Genomic DNA, 12182 nt, shown 5'->3' with positions numbered 1-12182 from the left:
CCTGTAGCTCTGACTGCCTCTGTGTACACCGCGCTCACGTGAACACACATGAATGCGGTGCCCATGTCTCACGGTCTCGTACAAGCGCACACAATTTTTTATGTCGGGGCTTCAGGACACTTAGATCACTATGGACGAGTAGTATGGAGATATTTTGTGGTTTCAATGATGTGTTTTTGGGTGCCGTCAGCCTGCATTAGGTGGAGTTGTGTTGCTACCTCCTCTCCCCTTGGATCTCCGAAAGTGATGTGAGGACTCTAAAACTTCACCTGAGCCTCCCTCAGCATATGGGTGAGTAGATAATGGCTGAATTTTCATTTTTGGGTGCACCATCCCTTTAAGGCCAACAGATAGTAATTTGTCAATAAGGGTGTAGCACCTTTTACGACAGACAAAAAGGACAACGTAATAATTTAGTGATGATTCAGTACTCATTAACTAATCAGTATGATGCTTCACTTTACTTAAGGGGACACAAAAAGGGTAACTAAAAGTCAATTGATAAGTAATAGGTCAGTACTCATTAACCATTCAGTATTATGCACAAAAAGGATAACTAACGGTCAGATAATGAGTAAGTAATGTTTCAGTACTCAGTTACCACCTTGGTGTTGAACAAACAGGGTAATGTTTAATGAATTGCTTATGATTGATTTGTTACCGTGCACTTTTGTAAGCTTTTGTAAAACTTCCGAGGTATGTCAAACTTAAACATCGGTGTAAACATCGAGGGAAAGGTAGAGAGGAAAAACACTAGCTTTGATCCAGACCATATGGGCAGGCAAGACCATCTCTGCATCCATCTCTGCAACTAGGGAGCAACCAGACTGGACGTGGAGGGACTGGACACTGGCTGCAGTTCTGGTCACATGGATCTTCTTGGGATTCAAAGTGTGCTTTTCTTCGTACTGTGGCTGAGAGGAGGTGTCGGGTGCACCAGACTGGGGCTGAGGGACTCAGGAAAAGCTTCTACTCTTCCACGTGGTTTTCATACACTCCCAAAAGTCCAGATCATCTAAATCCAGCAAAAATATTTAGCCCAAACACATTATATCCATAAATATCCACAAACTGCTGTTGCATCATTTCAAACATTGATATTTCTCCATGTAAACAGCAATGCCCTGATATCAAAATGGAAGCTAGCTTCTGACCTTTTCATTGACACCTAACTTGAGCCAGTAGGAGCTTCCAATGCTGTTGCTATGGCCTCAGTAGCCAATGAGGGCTTGTGCTGAAACAATGTAGATTTCTCACATTTTATAGCCAATCAACAGCCAGCAATTGGCCCAATGGCTTATGGGTCTTGTAGGCAATGACACTCCTCACCTCCAAAGGAGTTTTAACCACTATTATCATCACGGACTGTTTTTAATGTACAGAAATTATAAACAAATGGCTCCTATGTTGTCTCAGGGGGAATAATCACTCAAAAACCTTAAAGGTTTATTTTCTGAGATATTATTAACTACTTTGAATTTGGTCTAGGGGAGGCTTCATGCTATGGCCCCATTGTGTTTTCCAGCTAGTTATCCGCAGCATCATCTTTTTTTTTTGAAAATATTCAGGCAAGGATAAAAAAAAATCTTTTATTTCAGTGTTGAAACTTATGTAACTCAATGACAGACACACTTACAGTGATTCTGACTGCTGGGGAAAAAACTTAAGTGTTATCCTTCAAATGAGACCAGGCATACCTGTACTAAAACTGGAACAAGAACAGCTCCCAGTAAACTTTGGGTATGCCTTGGATAGGTGTTTTAGGTGAATTAAGGTACATTTTACAAGAAGCTAAAGAGATTTAAAAGTTTCCCCTCACCTGTGCCATTTCGGTTGGGGTCATGTGACTACATATGCAACTTCTAAAAGCATGGGGAAAATGCAGGATAAGAGGATCCACAAGAACCCAAAGTTCGTCCCATTACAGTGGTGGAAAGTGGTGGACATTATCACTGCAAAGCACCTGCATTTGTGAGAGGTTACACATATCATATCTTTTTCTACGTACCCTGACAAATGTGACCACACTCCGGCAAAGTAATTTGGAAAGAGATGATGTTACAAAATAGCGGCATGAGCTGTGATGCTGTGTTTGAAAGAAATGCCTTTTCAAATGATGTAACTCAGATATGAAGCTCTGGCAAGTCTTTTACAGCACAGCTCCACAGTTTAGACCCGCTCTGAAGTGCAAAGAATGTGTTTTGTTGTGTGTGTGTGTGTGTGTGTGTGTGTGTGTGTATATATATATGTATATATATATATATACATATATATATACACACACTGAATATTTCTCTGTGCATGCGTGCGCACCATGTCTGCATGGAGGCGTTAATGAGGTGCTGAAAATGCTCAGGCTCACACAGCTCTGGTGATCTGAAGCCAAAGAACACCACAAAACACACACTGTACACATTAAAAAACACAATAGACCATCAGAAAAATGTACAGTGAAACATAAGGAAAGGCAATTTTAGTCATTACTGGTTTTGATTATACTTAATATGAGTTGAAAATAAACAGTGAGGGGCTGTAAACCAGATTTCCATAACCTCCAGGGGGTTTCGACCTCTGAATAGAAGGATAAAGGAATCCATAACTATAACATGGATCATGTTACTATAAACTTAAATAAGACCAGGACTTAAAGGCTGTTACAGACAGATCATCCTAACAGACCACCATGCTGTTGATACCACCAAGACTCAGTGCACCTCCACTTTCCTACTCTAAGGTCTTGGAAATTTGCCCTTCGTACTTGTCAACTCTAATATTTTGAACATTTTTACAAGCCTCTTTGTTTTGATTGTAGCAGTTAGGAGCACGTCTACACTGTTCAAGTGTTCTTATAAAAACAAAGTTCCTCCACTGGGGTCTGTATTTAGCTTCAGTATAATGTTGCAAGTAGGTGAGAATTTTGCCAGGCAGCTGACTGTTTTTAAAAAGTTAAGACAGTAATAAAGACATGAGCTGGAACCTTTTTGGTTCTGTCCCTTTGAGCAATGCTACCACCTAGTGGAGGAATTGTGAACTATCACTGAGTGGTGGAGTCACAGACAACACTGTGAACTTCCAGCATTAATAACACACCAGCCTTTCTCAAGGACTCTTCAGCAGAAACAGGAGTTAAATTGACTTGTTGGATAGATGATCTTTTCAATTAGTACCCAAAGGTCCTGCAGCCTCAACAGAAAAAAGTGAAATGTTTAGTTCATTCCCTTGAAAGCGATGTTAATTCATCTATTCATCGTCATTACTATGTACAATGTCAGTCGGATATTTTGTTTTTGAACCGTCCATATGGTCACCCCATCAAGGTCATAAGATAAAATGAAATAGTGGAATAAAATATGATATTGTTGGAGCACTCCTAATGTCATTAGGTAACATGTTCCAGCAGGTTGGAGCATAAAGCTAAAGGCACTTTCACCCATATTCATGGAGACCAGGGGAATGTCCAGGCGACCTTTTCCACATGACCTTAGGGGTCAAGCTGGCTCCTAGCTACAAGCATATCAGAGAGATATTGGAGTGCCTGACCACGTAATGCCTTAAAAACAAGCAATACAATTTTATAATCAGTTCCAAAATTTACTGGAGGCCGGTATGGTGACTTCAGCACAGGTGTTATGTGGTCATTTTACTTTGTTTTGGCAGATGCATTTTGGAGGAGCTGCAGTTGGGTAATGTTTTTTTTTTATGTATTCCTGTGAGCAGCAGATAATATTAGTCCATCTGACTAGAAATAGAGCAATGAATGATTTGCAGTTCCCCTCAGCTCTACAGAGCATTACTGTTGTGGTTTTACGACAAACAAATGTACTGTTCTGTACTGTTCATATTTCCCTCAGGAGTCGGTGGACAACAAATCAGAGCTAAGAGAAGAGTGAATGTTAAAATGACATTCACCAGATGGACAGAAACAGGACTTCAAATGAATACTTATGTTGCTCTATGTCTTCTGAATATGTCAATGTACCACCCCTTTGGTAACCTTGGAATTTTAAGGGTTGGGTATGTCGATGTTGTCCCATATCATTCATTCATTTCTGTAACCACTTATCCTCTTGAGCATCGCAATCCTAGCTGACATTGCGGCAGGATACACCCTGGACAGGTCGCCAGACTATCGCAGGGCTGACACATAGAGACAGACAACCATTCACACTCACATTCACACCTACGGACAATTTAGAGTCACCAATTAACCTAATCCCCAATCTGCATGTCTTTGGACTGTGGGAAGAAGCCGGAGTACCCACAGAAAACCCACGCTGACACGGGGAGGACATGCAAACTCCACACAGAAGGGCTCACTCCTGGGTTTGACATGCAACAGTGCTAACCACTATACCACCGTGCCGTCCTTTGTCCCATATGAAGTCTTTGTTTAATCATGTAATGAGACGATACAATTTACAGTCGCTACTTTCGGTGCAAAATCTCTATAGACTGACAAGCTGGGCACATCTGCAAGCAAATACAACATAAAAGCATCAGTAAGACACACTGTTGGTAAAATATACACTTACCAGCCACTTTATTAGGTACACTTGTTCAACTGCTCTTTAACCCAAATAGCTAATCAGCCAATCACATGGCAGCAACTTAATGCATTTAGGCATGTAGACATGGTCAAGACAACCTGCTGAAGTTCAAACTGAGCATCAGAATGGGGAAGAAAGGTGATTTAAGTGACTCTGAACAGTTGTTGGTGCCAGACAGGCTGGTCTGAGTATTTCAGAAACTGCTGATCTATTGGGATTTTCACACACAACCATTTCTAGGGTTTACAGAGGATGGTCAGAGAAAGAGAAACTATCCAGTGAGCGGCAGTTCTCTGGGTGAAAATGCCTTGTTGATGCCAGAGGTCAGAGGAGAATGGCCAGACTGGTTCAAGATGATAGAAAGGCAACAGTAACTCAAATAACCACTCGTTACAACCAAGGTCTGCAGAAGACCATCTCTGAATGGACAACACGTGGAACCTTGAAGCAGATGGGCTACAGCAGCAGAAGACCACACCAGGTGTCACTCCTGTCAGCTAAGAAGAGGAAACTGAGGCTACAATTCACACAGGCTCACCAAAACTGGACAATAGAAGATTGGAAAAATGTTGCCTGGTCTGATGAGTCTTGATTTCTGCTGCGACATTCAGATGGTAGGGTCAGAATTTGGTATAAACAACATGAAAGCAGCGATCAATCTTGCCTTGTATCAACGGTTCAGGCTGGTGGTGGTGTAATAGTGTGGGGGACATTTTCTTGGCACACTTTGGGCCCCTTAGCACCAACTGAGCATCATTTAAACACCACAGCCTACCTGAGTATTGTTGCTGACCGTGTCCATCCCTTTATGACCACAGTGTACCCATCTTCTGATGGCTACTTCCAGCAGGATAATGCACCATGTCACAAAGCTCAAATCATCTCAAACTGGTTTCTTGAACATGACAGGACAGGACACCTTGCAGCTACAGAGGGAGCTCGGAGTAGAGCCGCTGCTCCTTCGTGTTGAAAGGGGTCAGTTGAGGTGGTTCGGGCATCTGATCAGGATGCTTCCTGGGTGCCTGCCACTGGAGGTGTTTTGGGTACATCCAACTGGTAGGATGCCCTGAAGCAGACCCAGAACACGCTGGAGGGATTATATATCTCGTCTGGGCTGGGAACGCCTCAGGATCCCCCAAGAGGAGCAGGAAAGGATTGCTGGGGAGAGGGGCATCTGGAATTCTTTGCTCAGCCTGCTGCCCCTATGACCCGGCTTTGGATAAGCGGTTGAAAATAGATGGATGGGAGACAACCTGCTTACTTACATAAGGAGAGGGTAAATGTCTTCTGTCTACAACAGTGAGGCATAATGTGGCTATACCACCACAGTGCAACAGCTGACACAATACATTATACGTTATTGGTACAGTTATGGCTTCCAACCAGCTGTTAGAGCAGCTAATGGTTTCCAGCGTAAAAGTGAAAGAAAACATTCTCACACTGCCACACACATGAATGAAATCCACAAGTGGGGATTGTATTTAGACACAGACCACAAAAGTATTAACAACATCACAGTGACATAACCATTAAATGTCACAGCATGCGCAGAGTGGTGTCATATTGCAAGCAACACTGAGCTTCAGATATCACTATGCTGTACAATGTTGCACATGCAGGTTAGTGGATGACAACAAATTAGACATGCTATAGAAAAGATTTTGAGATTCTACTTTTATATGATAATATGATTTGATTAGCTACTTGGCTACCAAACAGGAAATATCCAGACAAGTCATTTGGCTGAAATTTGACTGCAATAAAACAAAGCATACTGGAAATGAGACAAGTGTAACACTAGTTTGGAAGACCGACCGACATGTGGATTATAAGGACGGGACAATGAGTTATCTGTTGTATTGTTCAGTGCATTCTTTACATGAATGAAAAAGTGAAGGTGTCGTCTCTGCCTGCTGCTGTCACCAGTCCACCAGAGATGGAAAGAGACAGGAGGGGGATATCGTTATCTGCCAATGCCATGAAATTCAAGACGGTGCCCTATGATGCATGCGCACTAGCCCTCTCTCTCTTTCTCTCTCACACGCACACACACACACACGCACACACTCACTCATATACACACTGTGAGCTTAACGTACAAAAATATGCTCAAAAATGCATGGGCAAACGGAAAGCAGAATGTACACATAGCCTCAATATAGACAGACATTTACACTCCAACACACACAGCATAGCAAGCACACACACAGTTATTCTTGGGGAGCCCGCGTGCACACACTCACCCTCACAAGCTCTGAAGACAAAGGTAAGGGCGTATTATACAGAAACTTATCTCCACTGTGTGTATCATAGGCTTAACTCAGTTGTTGGTAGCCCAGGGAACACTCTGTGTCCTTAGAAGTTAATGTGTGTATGTTGACTGAGCATGTGTCTTCATTATCATCAATCTGCCACAGATTTTGTTTTAAACTGCAGTCACAGAGCAATAACCATGGCTTTGCAGTGTTAGCAGAGTTAGCTGGAGATGTATTAGATTTAGCAGTGGGCCAGATATTGCTGATTTTACTCATGTTTGCTCTCAGTAATACCTGCAGTTATTTCCCTGGTGTGGACACGGGTGTACCAGGGTGACCCCAGCTAAATAATCAACCATGCTTATATTCTACATGGTCTAATTCTGTCCTTCTCATTGTATAATACAGCTATCAAAGTGTTAATATGAGCCATATGTTGTGCTTGGTGGTCTTTGATGTGAACGAGTTTGAGCCCCTTATTATATGAGTTGATATTATTAAATGTTTTATGAGTCCTGACATGGCAGAGTGAAGCAGTGTATCCATATTTTACCACTTGAAATTAAAAACATAATACTTCATGTAAGATATTTATTCACATTATGTCCTGCAGATGCTCACTTTCTCCACTAGAGGGCGGGGCTACACGTTGCCACTACTTTACTTCAGTTGTTTATCCAATCAGAAAGCGCCCAGTGTTGTACCCTTGGTAACCGGGGCAGTGATATTATGGTATGTAGACATGGCAGCCTGCAGTGGAGGCGTGCATGTCAACAGAAGACGATTGATTGATATTTTATTGTTGTGATGCGCGTCTGATGGACCTGCAGCGACATTTGGACACTTCCGGGACTCCGTCGTCGATACTGTGTGTATTAATATTTGTATTTCTAGTTTTAAGACGTGTCCTAATGTTGTTCTAGTTTCTCTGATTTCACTTGAGCGGACACATCATCAACACACCCATCACGTTAACATGCACAGGCTGCAGTGGATGCTGAATGGGCTGCTGACAGTCAGCATGTAAGAGGAAAGCAGCTGTCAGATGACGTAATGGCATGCATCAGGTTTATGAGAGCGTCAGAGCTTAAGAGGAAAATATGAAATATAAGTATTTACAATGAGGTGACGTTGTCTGTTTGCATGTGATATTCATCTTTTTATTAAATACACAGTTACTGTTTTACTACATAATGTTGGAACTGACTTTCCTACAGTTAATACTGCACATTGTAGCGTTACAGGGGTATCAGTGCACACTCACTGGCCACTTTATTAGGTACACCTGGCTTCTCAGAGATTTTGGTCCATATTGACATTATAGCATCACACAGTTCCTGCAGATTCACAAAGGTGCTCTATTGGATAGAGATCTGGTGACTGTGGAGGCCAGTGGAGTACAGTGAACTCATTGTCATGTTCAAGAAACCAGTTTGAGATGATTTGAGCTTTGTGACATGGTGCGTTATCCTGCTGGAAGTAGCCATCAGAAGATGGGTACACTGTGGTTGTGTGTGAAAATCCCAGTAGATCAGCAGTTTCTGAAATACTCAGACCAACCCGTCTGGCACCAACAACCATGCCACGTTCAGAGTCACTTAAATCACCTTTCTTTCCAATTCTGATGCTCAGTTTGAACTTCAGCAGGTTGTCTTGACCATGTCTACATGCCTAAATGCACTGAGTTGCTGCCACGTGATTGACTGATTAGCTCTATGTGTTAACAGACAGTTGAACAGGTGTACCTAATAAAGTGGCCGGTGGGTGTGTATTATCTGTTCTGCACCACAAAAATTGAGTTTACTCAAGAAACAAAACCCTTGACGTACGTTATGGCTCAAATGTAGTTACTGAAAGTGTATGCCAACAAACACAGTGTTTCTATTAGCCACCTTTGCTTCTAATTACCTGTTGATGCTTGTAAAAGTGTAAGGATGCATGTTATCATTTGCATTTGAACACTTCTAAAATGGTGTGGCAGAAATGAGCTTCTTGTAATTTGTGTAAGCACAGCATACTTCTCCTTAAAGAATTAAACAAGGGAAGGTGGCTCTTTGTACTTAAGGGCCTGTTCTTTATTTATCAAAGGAGTGGGTTGCTATTTTTGGCAATAACTGTACATGCCATGCATACAGGAGTGCAGAATTTGTTGTTGTTGTTGTTGTTGTTGTTGTTTTTACAGGATATGGTCAGAGTAAATGGTTTATTTTTGATGAAGTTTTAAACAAGACATGTAGGATAATGTGATTTTGATGAAATGTTGCTATTTTATGCTTCTGTTTTTACAGTTTCTGGCGATGATAAATGCTGTAAGTTTGGGGATTTTTAAAGGAAAACTGCCTTTCAAACCTGCTGGTGGGTTAAGAGGTTCTGGGAGTATCTAAAATTAATACAAAATATAACCATTTATAGTTGTATGTCCCCCACTTTAGACAAATTTCAAAAAAAAAAAAAAAAAACACAAGTCCCTCCCAAGTGCTTAAGAAATCTTTTGACATGCCTCCCTTGCTTTGTACCACTGTTCCCCCATTATAAAAGAGGAACAGTCTCTTAGTGAAAACTGAATCAAGGAAATTGTGAAACACTGTAATTCAATGAAGCAGTAATGTAGACAACAGGATAATTAGATCTACCCATGGGAAGCTCACAATGCATACTGTATATTGAGAACCAGTGACACCACAAATTTTTTTAAAATGGAAATGGACGAGAATGGATGTCCTACTGCATGTTGGAGCTAATAAACCGAAAGGCTGGATCTTAGATGATTACATTGATTGAAAATATGAATGATGTGAATGGCTGACTTTTTGGATGTGTGGAGAGACTTCCATAAATTTCTCAGCATTCACTTGTGGCTACTATAAATACAGTTGGCAATTATGGGAATGCCCACAAACGTCACATCCGGTTAGAGCTGAGGGGGAAAACAAACCGGTCTCTGCCATTAGCCACAAGAGTTGCTGTGTGCCCTTTTGCACTGCAAATAAACAAAAAAAAAAAAAAATCACCAATTAAAGTTTTACATTTTACCAAATAATAAAACGGAACCACAAAGGAGGACAAAATGGCTTCAAGCTATCACAAGAGAGCTTTTAGCTTTGCACAGAAACACGACGCAGGCAATAGAAATGTTCTTCAGAGGGCTAACATTATATTTTATTTTATGCTTGGAGTACATTTCAGAGCCAGCACTTTGTTTTTACATATACCGTACTCAGTAAAGAACTTTAATCAGTACTTCTACTTTTACCAGACTTTTGTACACAAGTATCTGTACTTCTACTTAGGTACTGAATGTGTACTTTTGTATGTGTTGTGAGGAAATCTACACAAATTACAAATGTAGTACAAAGTTCACTAGCGTTTAAACAGTTAATCTAATATTCCTGATACCCCTGACATAGTCTACGATTGTTTGGAAATGGTTAACATTACATTAAACTTACCTGAAATGAAGTGCTGACTGCAGGCATACACAAGTTTTGTTGTTGGGTCCCATAATCTGCCAAACTCGTCCTCTCTTCTGATAGCTTGAAGCCATTTTGTCCTCCTTTGTGGTTCCGTTTTCTTATTTGGTAAAATGTAAAACTTTAATTGGTGATTTTTTTGTTTATTTGCAGTGCAAAAGGGCACACAGCAACTCTTCAGCATTGTGGCTAATGGCAGAGACCAGTTTGTTTTCCCCCCATGTGATGTTTGTGGGCGTTCTCGTCATTGCCGACTGTATCTATAGCTCCGTTTAACCTCTCAAATATGGAGCCCTGAAACTGACAAATGAAATGAAAACATACAGTTGAAAATGTAACTGAATAAATCAATTAATAATACAGTCAGGTAAGTCATTTACATGGATGTAAAAGTTTATGCTTTTTCTTCAACCTCCAGTTGATAGAAATAAATCAAAACTTAGCGTATTTGAAATCAAATACTTAGCGTATTTGACCTTACTCTTGTATTTATCTTTTACTAGCTTATTTTATGTTTTAGCTCCTTAGTTTTCCTACTTTTTGGGGTTCTTGGCATATATTTAACTAGTTATCTATTTTCTTTTTTTAACATATATGTTTAACATTGATAGAGCTGTCAAGAGGAGTGTGTGGCTAGCTAACGTTAGGTTTCCTGAAAACACTTGTAGCTAAACACACTGAGCATCCACACTTTTAGCTAGCTACCTAGCTGAAGCTAACTTTCATTATAAAACAACAGTGTAATGTAATGTCAGTTATCTATACAGCAGACTGCTGAAGCTTCACTGTAGTCTTGTAACAGTAACGTTAGCTAAAGGGTTTTTAAAGGAAGGCTAATGCTAGCTCCGTACACTGCGGCTAGGTCACTATGTAAACAGAGTAAAATAACAAGACATTTATTGCATGTCTCGCTGTCCTCGGTTGCTCTTTCTGAAGTTTCTACCATTTTTTCCCTCGTTAAAGTTTTTTTGGGGGGTGGCGTGTTTCCTCCTAACCCACCAAATGTCCCATTTTATTCTGTATCCCCAGATTAAACCAACACTGCCCCACTCGTCACAGCCACCGCCGCCATCATGCCCGGTGAGGATAAACCACTGCAACAGACCCGCCAGAGGAAAAAGAACAAAAAATCCCGCTCCAAGGGGAAGAGCCCGGGTGGGAGTCCAAGTGCCCATCTGGGGAGCTCTATAGACGGCCAAGATGACCTCATCTTACCCCCAGTGCTCCAGCCTCCTCCTAAAAAGCCGGCGGAGGAGAAGCCAAAAGTGCCTGTGGCCAAAATGGAGGAGGAGTCAGCCATTGCTATCTGTCTTCAGGTGCTTTTTCCCTACCTGCTGGCTGGGATGGGCATGGTGCTGGCCGGCATGGTGCTGGACGATGTACAGGTGAGTGCACGACCGTGAGGCTGGTTTTGGAACAGTGAACTGACAGTATGCACATTACACCCGAATGGTGGCAGCTTGGTGTGTTGGTATTTGTCTTTAATAACTTGTGTCAAAGTTGTTACAGTATGGGGCGCTGGTGGCTTAGTGGCAGAGCAGGCACCCCATGTACAAGGCTGTTGCCGCAGCGGCCCGGGTTCAACTCCAGCCTGTGGCCCTTTGCTGCATGTCACTCCCTCTCTCTTCCCCCTTCACGCTTGTCTGTCCTATACATTAAAGGCTAAAAAGCCCCAAAAAATATCTAAAAAAAAAAAAGTTGTTACAGTATTCATTTTGAACCAGTAATGAAGCATAGTTCAGTGTTCTTGTATTGTGTTTAACTTCCATTGATAAATTGCTAGTTTATTGACATTATGTGTCCATTTTTTGGTCAGTTCAATTTTGTTGCCTCTTTATTTCCGGCCTCTATCAAAGACAGCACAGGTCTCTGTTCTGATCTGTTCACATAGCCTATCATATATTTCTTCA

General features: G+C 41.4%; 1 protein-coding gene across 2 annotated transcripts in view; it reads left to right on the top strand.

Moving 5' to 3' along the window:
• The first annotated feature begins 6593 nt into the window (after nucleotides 1–6593).
• LOC125891455 (solute carrier family 41 member 3-like) overlaps nucleotides 6594–12182 on the top strand; it is a 45211-nt gene continuing 39622 nt past the window's right edge. The window contains exons 1-2 of one of the 2 annotated variants that reach the window (XM_049580762.1): nucleotides 6594–6813; nucleotides 11302–11657. In XM_049580762.1, coding sequence (XP_049436719.1) covers nucleotides 11346–11657 — 312 coding nt within the window. In that variant the 5' untranslated portion in view covers nucleotides 6594–6813; nucleotides 11302–11345. Of the gene's footprint in view, nucleotides 6814–7537; nucleotides 7671–11301; nucleotides 11658–12182 lie in introns of those variants that run through there. The other variant, XM_049580763.1, reaches the window with a different exon arrangement.

Source organism: Epinephelus fuscoguttatus, linkage group LG7 (assembly GCF_011397635.1).
Source record: "Epinephelus fuscoguttatus linkage group LG7, E.fuscoguttatus.final_Chr_v1".
NCBI classification, from domain to species: domain Eukaryota; kingdom Metazoa; phylum Chordata; class Actinopteri; order Perciformes; family Serranidae; genus Epinephelus; species Epinephelus fuscoguttatus.
The sequence above is the reverse complement of the archived record's forward strand: the minus strand, read 5'-3'. Positions and strand labels throughout refer to the sequence as shown.